At 47.7% G+C, this 17,882-nt stretch overlaps 1 protein-coding gene across 1 annotated transcript; it reads right to left on the reverse strand.

Moving 5' to 3' along the window:
* Window positions 1-1,761: 1,761 nt before the first annotated feature.
* On the reverse strand, window positions 1,762-10,762 carry LOC119463850 (uncharacterized). The gene is made up of 4 exons (XM_037724669.2): window positions 10,615-10,762; window positions 7,597-7,887; window positions 4,763-5,875; window positions 1,762-2,261 (listed from the first exon to the last, which is right to left on the reverse strand). Exons 1-4 carry the CDS (start codon window positions 10,741-10,743, stop codon window positions 1,779-1,781), a joined length of 2,016 nt encoding a protein of 671 aa, XP_037580597.2. The 5' UTR covers window positions 10,744-10,762; the 3' UTR covers window positions 1,762-1,778.
* Window positions 10,763-17,882: the final 7,120 nt, after the last annotated feature.

Below are 17,882 nucleotides of genomic sequence, written 5' to 3' on the forward strand. Positions count from 1 at the left end.
AGAAGAAATGGCTTTTATACTTCTACCTACTTGTTTTCTAGAAATGGACAATGAATAAACGGAAGACGCGGACACCTCGGAAACGGCGCTGGTGGGTTCGCCTGGCTTTGCAAAAGCGCGAGAAGTTAGGTCACGCCAAGGCTTCGTTGCCGCACCTCCGGTCGCACGACGTTGAATACTATCGCGAGTATTGCTGACAGTACGTTTTTGTGCCACTCTTGTCGTAGAGCAAGGGCTGGTTCTTGATCACGTCGATCAGCATTACAGCCTACACGTTTGGTGCCATGTTCAATTTTACGACCGGTTGTTTACATGCTAGTGTAGCTTCCAGTGAAGCAGAACGACTTTCCGCCGCGTGGCCTGCTTCGCCATGGCGAAAAAATCGGCCCGAGACCGATTTGGCTCGCAGCCTGTTTTTCTGCCTGTTTTGCCGCCTAGGCGGGCGGATTTTTGCAAGATTTTGCCTCTTCCTACAGCTTCGAGACCAAGTGTGAACGTAGCCTAAGATCCTGCGCGAGCGCTGGCCTATCGGCACCTGAAGGGAAGCGGCGGAAATGTATACCGGAGATTTCGACCACTTGGGGTCTAACTAAATCTAAGTAAACGGGCCTCGAGCGTTTTCGCCATCATCTAAAATGCGGCTGCCGCATTTGTTGCTTCATTTGTTGCGCATTTGTTGCTTCAGAATGCGGCCGCCACATTCTCGCCCAAAACTTCACAGAGTGTCAAAGCCTTGACAAACACCGTGACAGTTTTTTCCATATGCAGACATGATTCGCTGTAAATTACCAACCCAAACGGATGCGCCCAGGAATGAAATTGTGATAGTAGCACCGGTTTCATGAATTATGTCAGCGCGAAGCGACGCAAACAAAGGGCGGGTAAGTGGGGTTGGGGGGGGGGGGGGGGGGTTGCGGATAAAAATTTCGGGGGGGGGGGGTTTAAACCCCCCAACCCCCCCCCCCCCCTGGCTACGCCCTGGTGTCGAGCACGTAACATGTAGCTACTCAGACCGGGAGCTCATCGAGCTAACATGTAGCTACTCAGCCAATGGGCGCTGCCGAAAAAGCCGATGCTTCGGGAAAAGGCGACGGCAGCGCCGCCGCAATTTCAGCATGTTTTGCATGACCCTCGGCGCTTTTTAAGGCGTCCGCTGGACCTACTCCCCCATTCTAATGCACTCTACCTAAACGAAGCTAACCTGAGAGCACAGGTTAGAGAGATTAACGGCCCAAATCTGCCACGGAGCCGCTCAGTGTTCAAAGCATAGCGAATAATGCTGTGATTACCATCCCCTTCCCAAGATCTGCGACGAAATGTTACATTGGTTTTCCACTTAACTTCATCCCGTATTGTGAGGGGAAAGCTTTCATAGAAAGACGTGGAATGCCAAATAATTTCTAAGCGAAGATTGGAAAGGATATGCACGTAAATTCTGGCGCCGCCATCAGGATTCCCATTAAAGGAACATAAGTTCTACTCCTGTGAAGCCAGCTCACAAAAAAAAATGAACATTTAAAAGAATAGAACGTCGTAGCCCATTAAACCATCGCGGTGAGTGTCGCCGAAGCTAGCGATAACAATTTAGAAAGCGTTAAGGCATTGATGGTTATATTTGTACATTTTCTTGCGACTGCTCGGTTAGCCAGATATGGGACAGAAACCGAATCAAGTGGACATTTATGTAATAAAAGTCCGGATAAAAAAACACAAAAAGATGACAGCAACGACACCTCCTCGAAAAGAAATAAATAAAAGAAAACGCATTGGGAGGGTGTCTAGTCGACACAGCATCGGTTTATGCTCCACATGCGGTCTCGGGGCTGACACTGAAGGGCCTGGGCGAACTGAGGCAGGCTAGTCACGGCAAACAGGCACGCCGCGTACGACGTCTCGAAGTCCAGGGTGTTGACGTCAGCAGGGGCGTCGCGGGCCGTGCACAGAGAAAGGCAGGCAAGCTTGAACAACGCCGCGTTCGAGTCCTTCAAGCGCTTCTCCTTCCTCTTGACGACGTCGACGTCGTACTCGATCTTGCCGGCGTACGCGAGCCGCAAGGCGTCCACGACCGCGAACGCGTCGTCGAACTGGGAGTCGTCGAGGTGCCTGAGGTACCTGGCCGAGACGCCCGAGTAGCACGTCTGGATGGCCGTGTAGTTGGCCAGCGTACCGGGGCTCCAGCCGTCGCCTTTGGTGGTGCCCGCTGTCCCGTTGTCGACCGTCGCCTCTGGGTTGAAGCTCTTCCGGTCCAGGAAGGAGAGTACCTAAAGGTGCGAGTTGGTTGGTGACTCCTGCTCCATATCTGTGACACGAGGACAAGCTATAGGATGGTATATAAAACAGAAACCGGTAAAGTATTCGGAGGCTTCGGGCTCTGGGGAGCTCCCTGACATCTGATATCATTGCCCTTGGAATCGACGAGTTGAAACCGTGGGATGCTTATCAAGTGTCCAGCTGCTCGGCTAGTTAGTGACCCCTGTTCTAAATATACAGCACGAGGACAAAAAAGAGATCATTTCTAAAATGGAAACAGATAAGACCTTCTGAGGCTTCCGACTGCGACAGCAGATCGAGACCTGCGATTACCTTGGTCCGGGGATCATCATCATCATCATCAGCCTATATTTATGTCCACTGCAGGACGAAGGCCTCTCCCTGTGATCTCCAATTACCCCTGCCTTGCGCTAGCTCATTCCAACTTGCGCCTGCCTGGGGATGAACAACCTGATATCCTGGAATGTTTCCCATGTCACTACTTTTTCGGCTAGTTAGTTTACTAATTTTCGAAATTCACAGCATGAAAAGAAACGAAGATAGTACTTGGAACAGAGAAAGCATGAAGCCTTCCGTGGCTTTGGGCTGTGGTGGCAACCTGACACATGCTATCACCTAGACCCGTGAATTATCTTCATTTTCTGTAATTGTAATCAATCTTTTACGGCGAAATTAACAAAAACACAGTTTGGAAAAATATTTTATGAATCTTAAGTGATTTAGTGTTTGTTTCCAGTGTTTGTTTAACCCTAATGTGCAAGTGACAACTGCTAAACTATGCATCATGTTTGCGGCTCTATTGCGTTGGCAGGTAATCTCGGTGCATTCAGTGAAACTGTTAATTCATGTTGCTCTGACATGGGCGATTAGTTTGGATAGTATGGCCAATGGTGCGTGCAATGTAATTTGTATTGTACAGGCATAATCTGTGCGTCTTTTACATTATCATTATAACTGCGCACGGACACAATAGGTATGATAACACAGGACACTTAGTGTTGCGTGTCGTGGCCTTCATTGTCATTTTTCTCGACTGAACGCGCTCCTAAAATAATCACGTTACACCAATAAGCTCAGTAACGCAAACATTTATTTATTTCTACAAGAAGAAAACTTGTTTCGAAGATAACATTGCTTCCTGTATCATCATCAGTGCCCATTAAAGGTGCTTTCCCCGGTCCACCCAGAAACTTGGCTGTGACTGCAATGATGCACCGAGTCCTGAGTTGGCTTAGGTAATTTTAGGTTGGCTCGAGGTAGGAAAAAGAGGTCACAATTGCTGCCGCAGGCCACGCTGTGGCGGGTAAACATGGCTTTTCTCACGGCTATCATTTGTGAGGCAAACATTTGTGCGTCATGTGTGAGTGAAAGATATACTTATGCGTGATGTAAATCAATGTAACACCAGTTCTAGTATATTATATCGCAATATATGATGCAGTTATTACAAGAAAGGAATGTTTTTACCAAAGAATAAGAGTATTGAGACGAACCCTTTGGACTCGTGCAGAACAGCATAGCACGTCGTGTACAGAAATAACAAAGATGCACAAATAATACGTGTTTTCTGCCAGGTTGTAGTTGTAATACATTAATTATTCCGTAGAAATTTATGCAGTTTACGCAGCGTTACCTAATAAGAATGACACAGGGTATAGATGTCTAAGCTGCTGTGCTTATGTATTTTTGTGAAGCAGTACACCCATTTAGGCTCATGGGGATTCGGGAAACTGGATAGGCACTAACAGGACGAAGACAGAAACATAGTGGAATAAAATACGTCAGCGACAACACTCAAGTCTGTTCTCGCTTTGTTGAGCACTCCTTAATACAACACTCTGACACACTGATTCAACGTGAACAGACTTCACCAAGAGGACTATACTTGAGGACAGCTTAATGTGGCGATGAGGAGAAAACTATGGTGGCGAAGCGCGCGCATGGCAATTCTCGTAGTCCCACTGTCTCGTTTAGATTTGTTTAAGCAAATACAGTCACTTGAACTAAGACAAAAGACACCACTCAGTGTTAAACTAGAATATACTTCGCTTTGCTCTGCCGCGTTATGAAAAATACGAAACCATGGCAAGTATCAAGATAGAATCAGTATCTGCAGTGAGAAACCGAAACTATAGCGTAACAGAATATGGCATGGGATTCTGGACGCGGTCAAATTTCGCCATGTTGTCGAATTTCGCTATCTTGGCATTTTTGAGCCAATCATAGAGACCGTAGCAACCTTGTGAGTCAATTGTAGCTGGCAAGATGGCGAATTCGACAATATGGCGGAATTTGACAATGTCTAGAATAGAATAGAAGAGCACCTTTCCTCTATCGAAACAGAAATTCTAAGTTCTCAGGCTCTGTCCGACTACACGGGACAGTACGCATGTGCAGAAGCTCCGCCGCCGTAGCTTTTCGTTCATCGTCGCAGATGTTGTGGGAGATAACCTTATCGTGCTGCGAGTTAAAAAAAAGATTGGCGAGATACCTTGCGCGCGAGCTGGACGCCCAGCGTCGCCATGTTGACGAACTTGTCGTCCTGGACTCGCCGGTAGTACATCGGGGGAATCGCGAACGATACCGGCACGTACACCGTCAGGGTCTCCGGGTCTGCGACCAAGTCCGTGCCGGCCAGGATCTTCGTGACGCGGGAGTCGCTGCCGCTGAATTCCGGGTAGAACAGACACTTCTCGACATCGCGGCCACGCAGCACCACCAGGTTCGAAGTGAAGTTCGCCGACTTGCTGTACTTTCCGGCGTAGCACCGAACCGCCCTCTCGGTCAACGCGGCGGAGCGGAAGCGCAACATCCGCGCCTGTTGGAGCTTGCCGAGCGAAACGCTGCGGTCGCGTTCGCTCATCCAGCTCCTGGCGCGGATGTGGTCGCTCATGCGGGACTTGATGAAGCGCATGTACTCGTCGACCACCTCCTCGACACGCTTACTGACGGACAGGAAGCTGCTCATCAGCTGCAGCCAGACGTCCTCGTACGCAGCCCCTGTGGCACGGTAGCAAGCACCCTTGACGGCGACATCACTGCGGTCCTCGGACAGCTCGTAATCGTACGTGAATACGGGGACCGCTAGAAGTGCGAGCACGTACAGCGGTCGAGCCGCGCTGGTGGTACGTATGAGGACGCTGTTCAGGTCCTTGCAGATTGCGTCCGCACCTGCTATCTTCGCCACGTGTCCTTCCCGGGAGAGATCCTTCTCGAGTGCTCGCCACCAGGTATCCGCTGGGAAACCCTGACAGCTGGCGTCTTCCAGCCTTCGCTCTGATCTTCCCGCCTGGACAACCATGTGGGCTCTCTTGAGGTCCAGCTTCAGGACTTCGTCGATGACCGCGTCGCTGGCGTGTTCCTTGCCAATCGCCTTGAGGACGGCTCTCGCGTACTTTCCCAGGTGCCACTCGTACATGGGTGTCACCAGAAGGTGAAACGGTGGCTCTCTGCGGATCAGGAGAGCCTTTTCCGTGTCACTCACGATAGGGGTTGTGCTGACCAGCGTGTGGAAACGGTTCACCAGAGAAAGGTGAAGGATATTGTGCAAGAAGTTTTCCGAACTCGTTTCCGCGAACCATTTTGGCAAGGGTACCTTCAGCGCCTGCAAAGCAAGCACATGGTCATCACCATCATCACTCCGTTACCTCACTACCATCTGAATGATCATCATCGTCGTCGTGGTCATCACTGAGTGCATGGTGCAAGCCTCTTCTCGAGATGTCCAATAGTCTTATGCTGCGTCAGCTGAACATTTCTCACATCACCCTCAATTTTTGTCTTCTCATCAGTCTATCTACCCGACGTGATGAATCTGCGGCTAAGGCACCCTGGTGCTGAAAAATCAAGCGCGAATTTGATTTCGAGACGCAGCTTCCGCATTCAGTAGCCGCAGGATGGGACAACATTTGTGTATACCATGTCCTGGGTGCGCGTTAAGAACTCCAAATAGTAATAAACAATACCGAGTATATAAGAACACTAACAGATAAAGCTTTTCAAGATCGTCTTTCTTCTCATCATCTTTCATGTCCACTGAAGAACGGCGGCCTCTCGCAGCGATAGCCAACCACCTCAATTTAGAGCACTGCACGGGCCGATTTTTTCAGCCCGGGCCCGGCCCGGGCCCGTTTTTACGTTGAGCTGCCCGCCCGAGCCCGATCAAAACTTTATGGCGAGACACGGGCCCGGCCCGGGCCCGGAAATATACTACGTTACCCGCCCGGCCCGGCCCGCCACCCCTCTACCTTAGGCCCGAGCCCGTCCCGTACCCGACCCGAGACCGAAAAATATATGTTTTTCAGAGTTGAGACGCCCGAGAATAACTCACTGCACCTTACATGGACACCACCAGAAAGCCCGAGCCAGGCCCGGGCCCGCGTCAAAAAACCCCAGCGCGGCCCGGGCCCGGGTCAAACAGCACACGTCGTGCCCGAGCCCGGCCCGAGCCCGAGAAAAAGATCACAGCATATCCACGAAGTGAATGATGATGAGTGGGCGAAGCACCGGGGGATCATTCGGGTAAACCACAGCTACGGACGAGAGATAAAGAGAGCGCGCGTCGGGAACGAGAGAGAAAATTACACCATCTTCCCGTAGGGGAACCCTGAGTAGTATGCGAAGCAGCCATGGGGTCGACTCAAGGTAGTTTTATCAGCTGTATAAACTTGGACATGCAGCAGCACCAGCAACGCGCAGAACTGTTGTCGACGCCATCGGAACCGGAACCGGAAAGTGGAACCGGAACAAAGTGGAACCGGAACCGGAAGTGGAACCGGAAGTGCAACCGGAACCGGAACGCCATCTAGTGAACACTTCATAAAACTACAGGTGGCTACATACTACATCGCCGGTAGTGGCCGGAGGAAGGACAGACCCACGCCCTACGGAGCTTCGCCCCTAAAAACTGCTCTACCCGGCCCGGACCGGCCCACGGGCCGGGCCGGGCCCGGGCTTTCGGGTAAGCCCGAGCCCGTGCAGTGCTCTACCTCAATTCCCAACTACGTCAGCGATCTCCAATTACCTCTACCTTACCTTTCCCTAAAGACCGGCGTACAAACAAACCATACCTTTTGAAGAGCACTTTTGAAGGCTTTGATTACATAATTTTTGCCAGCTAATAAAGGTCCAGTCCTATGCTCCAAACAGTTGCTCTATGGTGCGTGACTGACTGCTAGAGCGCATATCTTTTGACAGCGGATATAGCCGACAGAACTGATTTGTGCTCAAGCTGTTCTTGAACAGGATTTGTCTTTGAAATGTGGCCGCAGGCTAGGAAGTGGAGAGGGACTGCTTTGTACCGCCTCCACTGTCAGGCAAACTCACGTTGAACAATTCCTGCGCGACGGCGCCGACGTCAATCGGTTTTTCGAGAAAGGCGCGACAGGAACGGTAGAAATGTGAGGCGTCCTGCTTCAGCGGCACATAGTCGCCTTGTATACGGTCCACGGTGAGCTCCCGGTGCCAGACATGCGTGAAGTTGCGCGCCACGTCAATCATGAACGAGGATGGCTGCTTGCCCGTTGGCCTCTCAATCCAGTGATAGCACACGTGGCGGTAGAAGTCACGGCAGGGTTGGACGTTGCTGTCCGCTAGGCTGTCGGCCCGGAGCATCACCTGCACAAGGATACAGTCAAACCGCGCATTTTGGTGGGCTTCGGCAATAGGGCTTACATCGCTCTATTTTACTGACACGACATTTCCGACTTGTCCTATATTAAGGTCCAAACCAGTAAACTCCTATATCGATAAAAGTGCTAGAAAACGTCGGAGTGCCCTAAATAATTTACTATGAGGGCCTGAAAGTAATGATGCACTTTCTTTCTGTGTTGAAATCTGAAAGCGCTCAATAAATTTGTATTTGATAGGGTGCCTCGATGACAGCGCCGCTCTCCCAAACGTGGTATTGATGCACCCTCTAGTGTTTGCTGGTATGTGCCATGAGGCCGGGCAACCGTCTTTTACGCAAATTGTGATAGGCCTTTTGATATCGAAAGCTTACACAATCCTGTCACTAGTACGCTTAACACAATGACTGCACGTAGGTCTCCTTTCGTCAATGTGCTGGTACACATTTTTTGGGGGAAAGGGCAAATTCGAAAACGAAAAAAAAATATACATGGCTTCCGTATCCGTACGGCCACGCGTTGAAGGTGAGCTCGAGCATGCAGTGTGCGAATATGGGCGAATTATTGTAAGGGAGGCCAGACGAGCATTGAAGTCGCCCTAGGACTTCAATGCCAACAAGGAAACCGGTATAAGGCATCCATATATATATATATATATATATATATATATATATATATATAGATAGATATAGAGCGTTATTGGACGCCGTTGACGCCGACACCGACACCACATTTTCTGCGACATGGGGCCCGATCAAAATTGAAAAAGGCTCGGTTTTCAACATTCCTCTCAATGATGCCTACAACCAAAGTATAGTGAAACACCATCAGAATTGGAGGACGCTTAAGCTTCCTCTTTAAGAGTGGAACGCGATAGCATTCAAAGATCCCTGGCAGCTTATCAGGCTTTTTTCTCGTATATTCAACTTACAATCCGACGCTATCACGTCTGTATATATAGGTTGTGGTTAAGTCGTCCTTTACAATTTTTCTTAAGGATTTTACTTTGAGAGATTAAATTTTTGTTCACTAACGCCTTGCGCCACTAGGAGGGCCTTTGTGGGCGGGGTGGTTCGGGTTGATTATTACGCTTAACGCCGGAGCCGGCACCGACACCAACGCTGGATCTTTTGCGACACGGGATCCTTAACGCTATCGCGTTTAATGGGGACGTTGGTCTTCAAGCAGGGCTGGGCGTTGCGTTGCAAAAGGCTATTCGAAAGGCAGGTCTTTAGGGACTTTAGGCAGGTCTGGCTACTGACGAGCGCGAGCTAGAGCGGCAACCACAACGACCGATCATTGTCGTCTTATTTTCCCAGACATCGAAGCGCCAGTCATTCGCCTTCAGTGCAATATACAAACATACACCGGTCGCCGGTCGTATACATACATGTATACGACCGGCGACTAGTTATATTTTCTTCCAAATTCATTTCCGTTTTCTTTATTATTTTCTAGATTTCAATTGCAACCACAACTTATTTCACCGATGCTTTCCTTGGCTTCATTGTCTGTTGGCTTTATACTTATAGTCATGTTTAACAAAATCGAGCTGCTTGGTTCCCATTCGTCTTATATATATATATATATATATATATATATATATATATATATAAATGAGACGAACAGACAAAATAGCGAGAATGCTTGAAATATAGGGCAGACTGAAATCAACAAGAAACTTAAATACTTAGATCAACGGGAAAGAAAGCTGCTCGATGACTTGGAATGCTGCATCAGCTTCGTAGTTCATTGCACCATAAGTGTTCATTGTACTAATGTGTCTATACTCATTTTGCCAAGTAATGCGCACCTTGGTGTCTAATTATTTTTTTAATCTATAAAGTTTATTGTGCTTGTAGCGTTCTGAAAATTCCTGAATCGTTGAGTGAGATTATTTGTTCTCATATAAAATTATTGCGAGGGGAAAAGTTATTAAAGAAATGTTAGTATGAAGATCCACAAGGTCGTCTAAGTCAGAAGGACGAAGTTTAGAGAAATGCATGAGCTGTCCATTATCAGGCATGCTGCTTGAACAGATATACCTGTACCACACCCTTTTCACGCACAGACATTAGAACTAGATTTCACGCTAGTGTTCTTGTCACGAAACTCTACGATATTAGCATGGGGCACGAGATCGGGTGACGCGTGCCGGTGCCACCAGATCTCAGAGGCCATAGAAATAGTGTCGTCGTGGACTCTCTATATCATCGCGCCTAGGCTCCTGTGGCAATGAAGGAAAAGCTATGATAGAGGAAGCTCGCGCGTGACCGTGCTCCCGAAATATTCCGGCATGCCCTATTCGACATTGAGCGTTAGGCTTGGCAACCGAAGACGCAGACATCTTATTTGCTACATCACTTATATGAATGCAAGACTTAGAATCCGCCACTGTGTGTCAAGTACTAATTATTTTTTTTCTTCAGCGATTAGGCAAATGAGAAACCGCCTCGAGTAGCGATCTGCGAGTATTCAGTAAATGTCCTTTACCATGATTAATTCAATACATATCCAGTTGATTCAGTGAACGTTCATTTGATTCCGTAACTGTCAGGAGACCGTGCTTCGAGAAACTGGAGAAACTGATGAAACAGCAAGCGCTCTCGAACTCTGCCACGGACTACTTGGCGCAGTGACACTTGAGAAGAAGTTTCGTCCATGCAGCGTTTACTTCATTGCCGCAAAGTTTTGTGCGTTTGTTTAGTGACGTCACCTCCTGGCACTCTTCGCTGACGCAGGGCAGGTTTTTCTGGGATCCCGTCTTCTTCAGGACCCCCATGAACGTCAGCGCCATTAAGAGGCAGCTTACAATGATAACAGCGGCCGCTGCTATCAGCCGCATCTTGACGTAGTCGATGGCATCTGCGCACCATAAATCAAATAGAGTCAACAAATCACATGATCAAACAATTGCATTGCCGTCACAATGTCGTGCCCACGTCACATGAGTGGTTCTTTCGACCCACGTCGAAGTAGTAGGTTTGTATTGAAATTTCAAATTCAAAGCGTCACCAACAAAAAAAATGAAGTAGCTTGCTCGACGGTACAATTCAGTGCCTGTAGCAACATTGATCGTGATCGATAATCCGCCTGCGTGACGTTTCTACAAATGTGCTCAAATCAGAAGGTTGATGGCGACAAATGTGCATTTGATACCGCTAAAGGCTTTGTATTGAGTGAAAAAAAAATTATGAACGGAAACAAAATTTACACTTTTTGATTTCCACGAGTAGGTTTTAGGCGACATGAACGAATCGCAAACGTATTTGTTTATTTTATGCCAATTTAAGTTGCAGCTGGGTCACATAGGACTAAAAACAACAGTAGCCTACAAAGCAATCTTTAGCAGCAAAAGCTCTGCGATACTTAATTAGTTTACTAATGCAATATCTGCTAGCAACTGCGAACCCATGCAGTCAATATACTAAACGAATATAATAAAGTGACACATGATTTATTGGTGTGTATTCTTCCTCGGGTTATCTTGTGGTCAATTTTTATTCTTGTTTCAGGCTTGCTAGTTCAATGAGCTTGGGCGTGCCTGAAAGGAGCCCCAGATCACACTCGCGAGTTTTGACCATGCAATCGACGAAGCGTGATTGAGCTGAGGAGGAGGTACCAAGTCAAACGTGCTTGGATATGACCATCGAACAGCGTGCGACGTTTACCGAGTTCGATCATGATTGATTCAAGCACGGTAAAAAGTGCCCATGTGACAGGCATATTAGTAAATTTCCAGCAGGAAAACCGAAATCGAAAAGGGCAAACAGGCTTCAAGTCAATTCTGATCCAGCCGCAGTGATTGCAGAAACCGGTCTTGGGTGGAATGTTGCGATGGCCACGGTCGACGTTTGACTGCACAAAACGTGTTCCAACACTTGCCATAGACGGCTAAATATAGACAGCAACAGGGTATCGAAGCGGAAGTAAATCGAAAACCTGAAAAAAATTGTTATTTTTGATCCAACTGGAGCTGAACAGGAACGTCAGAATTTTCTGCGAAACCTAAAAAAAAATAAAACGGTTTTCGGTCCATGTTGGCCATCTTTTCTGCAACTTTTCATCCATGCATTTTCCAGCACTTCTGGCTAAACTATGCTACTTCAGTTTTCAATACGCAGTCTTTTGTATTTTAAATTTAGCATGTTGCTACATGTTTAATGTGGCAACATCGTTAGTGGGGTTTTCAGCGTACATGGTAGGGGGAGGGGCGGGGCGTAGCGAGGTGCTGCGTTAACGCGACAATGTTTGCATGGCACCGGAGGCACGGTGAGTTGCTTGTGCTCACCATAATTGTGAGTGGCAGGCATTGATATTTTCCTTGGCACCACATAATCACAAGTCGCTAAGTAAAAAATGCACACGCTAGCACAACGCGAAAGACGAAGCACGTAACTGACACACTAATACAACGCGCAAGACAAAGCACGTAACTGAATCGTCACCGAGTCAAATCAGCGCGTACAGCGCGTCGTAATTGCAGCCTCCGCGATCAACTTCAGAAACATTTTCAGAGCTAATTGCGGAGGCCACGCTCCGCTGTGCTGAGTACGGTGAACGCCACCTAGGTGGCGTTGGTAGTGCTTCTTGATGCCAGCGTCCCTTCGAATGCTGGCATCGAGGCGTCGTAGTGCTGAGACCACCGAAGCGTTCACTGTCGGTGCGCATTAGTGTCATAATGCAGTACTTCTCTTTTCTGCTCGTAGGCGGCGGCACCGCCCCGAGCAAGAGCGCGGGTACACGGAGGAGTGTTAGATATATAAGGCGCGTCTGTGTAGCTCTCTGCAAATGCGTTTGTGGCGCAATGGGTTAAACGCTCGGCGATCTATCGTCGCGGACCGAGAGGTCGTGGGTTCGATTTCCAAATTTTGCATGTTTGTGGAACTTTTTCTTCTCGTTTCTTTCTTTGTATTATGTTCTATGACGTATTTCCGTGACGGAATGTTGTTCCTGGGCCCTTGGCCAGACATATGAACAAAGCGAGCCATAAAGTCTATTTCAGAATGTTTACTTTACGCAGGCCTAGATTCAAGGCTGTGAACTGGCCTCTCGAACATGAGCCTGTATACGACCTCATTATACTGCCTGGCCTCATCATTACTCCTCTGTCTTCTCTTTTTCTCATCTTACCTTTTCCCTGAGTAGATTAGCAGGTTACAGGGTTGTGCGTTTTCTCAATATACTATTCATCTGTCTCTCTCCTTAAAAGAAATTTTCACTTTACATAGATTCCGGAATTGTTTTGTAACTACGTGTGGCCTGAAGAAAGTACGCGTTATCTTTCAGAGGAGCGTAGCAGCAACGTAAAATTCTTGCACAAAACTATTTTTGTGCTGTGTTCCTGTAAATATTCTTGGTTATGTCAATAGGCTCGAACCGGTTCAAGCCGGTTTTAATCGATATTTTTTCTCTCCGGAGTTAAACTGGAACTGAGCGGCTTTCAGTAAACAGGAACGAAAACCGGAACCCAAAAGTTTCGGTTCGACACTCTGGACAGCAAATCGCACTACGGCCATATCAAGTAGTCTAAGCAATACTAGGCGAAAGGTTAAGTATTCAGTACCCGCGAATTCCGCACGGCACCTGTCCCCCTGTGTATTCGTGCTCAAAAACAGTTCCCGAGAGACGCTGCCATCCTAAAGCCTTCGCCCCTGCCTAGCCATCACAGGAAGGAGGTCTATAACGGTTCTTCGACAGGTCTATAACGATTCTTCGTGAATTGCACAGGAGCGTAGTTCCCACTGCATGCTTAGGTTGTCCATGACTGTAATTGTCTATAATCTTAACTATAATTTGAAGAAAAAGCCTTCAAAGAAGGTTGTATTGATGTAAAGAGCTGTAAAGAACCATGCGGGCTAGTAGAGCAGGTGACGTTGCTGTCCACACAATACAGTGCCTGAAGAACCTGTGTGGAATCTCGGCAGGAAACTAGCCTCTGCAAGAGAAAAGGCAGTGTGGTTTTCTTTGAAAATCACGTTTAATAACCTTTTTTCCGTAATATATTTCGTCCGTGGCTGTCAAGTCGCAGACGCGTTTATAATGCTTCCAATAGGGAATGTCTAAAACAAGGCGCCCATGACGTGTTTTCGGTCCCACCGTCATTTCCGGTGGATGCATTTTGCAAAGGATCAGTATTTAAGGCAACCTTCGCTGGAGCGTGCGTTTGGAAACCACCCATTCCGAAAACGAAACTCCCGCCATTTTTGTATAATTTCACCATCAGAGAGGATGTAGGCAGCCTGCCAGTCGACAAATGTAGACCAATGGCAGCGCGACAGCAGGGTGGGACACACACGTTGACGTGGCAGGAGCAGCTCGCACTTGCTACCCGGAAGAATGGTGGTCGCTCCGGCAGTGCAGTGAGAAACATGGCCTTTGAGATCTGGTCGCACGACCGATCTCGGATCACTTGAAAAGGTTTGAAAATGCTCGGTGTTGTGTTCCGTGGACCATTTCAAAACAGCCTTCGCAGTTTGGTGCTGCTCATTGGAGCGCTTTAGTGTTATTGTTGTTCTAACTCCCACAGTGTGTGACTAGATTTTTTCGCTAAGCCGGATGGCCGCACGTCAATCAGGCTTAAACCAGGTGAATGTTGGACACATTCACCGCGTGCGCCTCTGTTCCCATGCGTTCCTGTCGTTTCCTGTATTTCGTGCTCCCCTCTATATCTGCAATTGTCTCCGACACTATGCAAACACGCTTGAAGGAGTATGTCCTCCGAAATTAGGGGGTCCGCGCGGTAGACACTGCATATGCCACCCAAACTGAGAGGCGCTAACTCCGTGTGACCAAAACTCACCCGCGTTCGCTGTCTGCGGCACAGGAGCCTCATGCAATGGCGGTGAGTCTCTTGACGCTGCGAAAAAAGAAAAAAAAAATCACAGCATATCCACGGGGTGAATGATGATGAGTGGGCGAAGCTCCGGAGGGAATCATCGGATCTCCCGCTTAAGGGGACGCTAGCACAAACGCATTAGAAACGTGCAGTACTCTCTAGTAAGGGGGAGCGGCCACAGTGTCTTACGCAGCCATTTACACATGCCGGAACGTGCACCGCGTTTGCCGACGCAATCACATGACTGCTGAGAGAGTATACCCCCCGTATTCATAAACGCTCCTCGACTTGAACTTGACTTGCCACCGCTTTGGGCAGCGCGTTCGAAACGCGTTGAAGGTAAGGCGGAGAGGCCACAGCGTCTTACACCAGCTTCTTACACGGGCCGTAACGCGCTAGCACAAACGCGTTAGAAACGCTCTAGAAACGCGGCCTTTCGTTAATGTTGGGTATTTATTTCCATCGTGGTGCGTGTGTCCATGTCCGCTTCGTGGCGTAGTGGGCTAACGCCGCGCGCTCGGAAGCGAGGGGTCCCTGGTTCGATTCCGCGCTACGTACACAACTTCGGAATTTTTTTTCTCATTTTTCTCAGACTGGTTACACACTACTACCACGACGACGGGGACGGAACGGGTGCCGCTATAAGGAGTTTCGCTCCTAAAAGAAAAGGTGACAACCACGGGGTTTCATTGCAAAGAGAGTTTGCAATCGAGTTTGCAATCACGTCACGATTGCAATCACACGAGTTTGCAATCACGTCAGATACAATGAGGCGCTTTCTGAAGGAAGTAAGTTGAGCATCAGTGGATCAAATCGTAGAGCATCCCAGCGCCTCATTGCATTGCGATGCGCCATCGCTTAGATGTAAACATCACCTTTCGGGCGACGGTGTCCGAAACGAGTAGAGTTGAAAACTTAGCTCATTGGTACGCATCTACGCCAATACTTGTGGACATCGCAAAAAGACGGGACGAGATGAGACAGCACGAGCTCTGTTTTAGAGATTAGACATTGAGCACCGTTTTTTTTTTCTTCGGATGTTTCGTCATCATTTCTTTGCCCGGTACAAGTCTGCGCGTACTTTTAGGGAGTGCACATATTGACACGTGGGCGACGATATAGCGTGTCAATGGAGCAGAGCAAGCAGCAGCAGGCTGCAGAATAGATCGTTCTCCCCTAATTCGACGTGCTAGCCGTTTGGATGAATTCGCTGGAGGTGAGATCACCCACACGAGCTACATCCAGGTGCTGCAGGACAGGATCCCTCACTATTGCCCCTATCGGGTATTTTGGTTGTTCACTGGAGGCCGTAGAGCACTGCGTATATGCAGCGTGCCATTGCAAGAATGTTTCGAATTGGCGCGTTAAGAGCATATATACGAGTAACAGGAATTAAAATGTCACGAAGCCATGCTGCCAGGAGCCGAGCTTCACTGTCAACTATAGGCACTCTCTCCCTTTGTCTCGACCATGCCTTTGCCTCGAGCGAAGTCCTTTCCCAGCCTTCTCCCATGCCAGAGCCGAATGGCTACGTCGCATTAACGTCACGAATCCCACCTTTCGTTTGATGCGTTAGCATTAGGCGTGTTAAAGTGGAAAAAAAAAGTGTAGTTGTGGGAAGCCGAGACAATGTTGTAGATGTATAAAGTGCATCTGACGCTAGCTTGCTTCGGAGCAGCGTCAGTTGCACTTCGCGATTTGAAGAGGCAGGACGTGAGTCAAGTGAGCACCTGAACAACACTAACAAAACATTTAAAATTTAACAACACAAAAAATTTTAAAAGTCGCCTGTTATACTCAGCACGATTATACTCCGTCAGTTGGATCACTCTAAGGGTGGGCTTTATTTGGCCGAAAAATTGAAAGTCACATTCGATTTATTACCAAAATATTGCTAATTAGTTTTTGAACTGATTGTTTCACGGCACATATCTCAAATTACGAATTGCAGCCGGTGAGTTTTCTATACACTCGGAACATATTGAGGATGACGCAAGTTTCGAGATATGCGTTTCCAAAATGTTCGACGAAACGCATTGGCGTTGCAGTTTTTTGTGACTCAATGGCATACACAGGCGCTTTCTGAAGGAAGTAAGTTAAGCATCAGTGGATTTTTACAGCACGATAGATTAATCTTTTTTTATTTGTTAGTTTCAAGGTTTGCTTCAAGTTAATCTGCATTGAGAGCTATCCGGCTTTAATCCGCAAATTGCAACATGTGCCCAAAGAAATCAGTTAAATAGTCATTTAGCAATATTATGGCAAATATTCAATACCGAAATACAATTTTCTGTGTAATGTTCACTTCTTCCAGTAATCAAGCACGAGCAGTAGATTTGTGCAATATGCCACAGGCGACTTTTGAAAATTCTGTTAACACTTAAAGAAAGGACTGTTTATATAAGATGATCCAACTGTACCCTCAAGGAGCTGGGGTAAACATGTGCTTCCACTAAGACTGCACGGCTTTTTACATGATAAGCTATGTAGTGTGTTTACGAGCCTAGTAGAGAACAAACGGGTGGGAAGTGATAGGCCGGTATACTTACCTTTATGCGCTGTTTGGCGTGCAGACTTTTTCTTGGAGACTGCGTGTTGTTTGTAACAAATTAGGTCAGTTGTCTGAAGATGATGTGGTTATTTAATTGAACTGCGCTATTAAATAGAATGTAAAGCTTTAGCTAGTACGTATAGATATTACCCTTCACGGGTAACCCGAGGCGTGAACGATAGTTCACAAGTTCAGAGGTTTATTGCTTCCAAGTGGTCAACTTTTGACACATATGAAATACAAAAGGAAGTCCGTTACTTACCTTACCTCTAGCAACAACGCTTATAGCAACATTTTTTTACGTTTTTTCCAAGAGCATCTTAGTGGTTTAAACGTTTTGTTGTTAAATGAGTGTTGTAGCAATAATGAGAGTGCAGGTTTATAGCTTCGCTGCTGACACCTTGCACCAAGATATTAGCGGAATGTGGTTGTGCAATGTAATAATAGCTAGCGTTGTGTCCTTGCTGGTTAAACTTCGGGACACAAGATGGCGTCATGGACGTGGCTGCTTGGGTGAAAAAAAAATGGCCAGCTAAAGTGCTCAAGTACCTCTTCTACCTCAAAGGCGTGGACATGGAATGGAGGACGAGGTCAA

This window comes from Dermacentor silvarum, chromosome 9 (assembly GCF_013339745.2).
Source record: "Dermacentor silvarum isolate Dsil-2018 chromosome 9, BIME_Dsil_1.4, whole genome shotgun sequence".
Classification (NCBI taxonomy): Eukaryota; Metazoa; Arthropoda; class Arachnida; order Ixodida; family Ixodidae; genus Dermacentor; species Dermacentor silvarum.

Excerpts from the sequence above, each read along its gene's own strand:
- LOC119463850 (XM_037724669.2), bottom strand. The coding sequence starts at position 10,743 with ATGCGGCTGATAGCAGCGGCCGCTGTTATCATTGTAAGCTGCCTCTTA. Across the intron at positions 7,888-10,614 it reads TCAGCGAAGAGTGCCAGGAG|GTGATGCTCCGGGCCGACAG; the intron begins GTGACGTCACTA and ends ATCCTTGTGCAG. Across the intron at positions 5,876-7,596 it reads TCGCGCAGGAATTGTTCAAC|GCGCTGAAGGTACCCTTGCC; the intron begins GTGAGTTTGCCT and ends CTTGCTTTGCAG.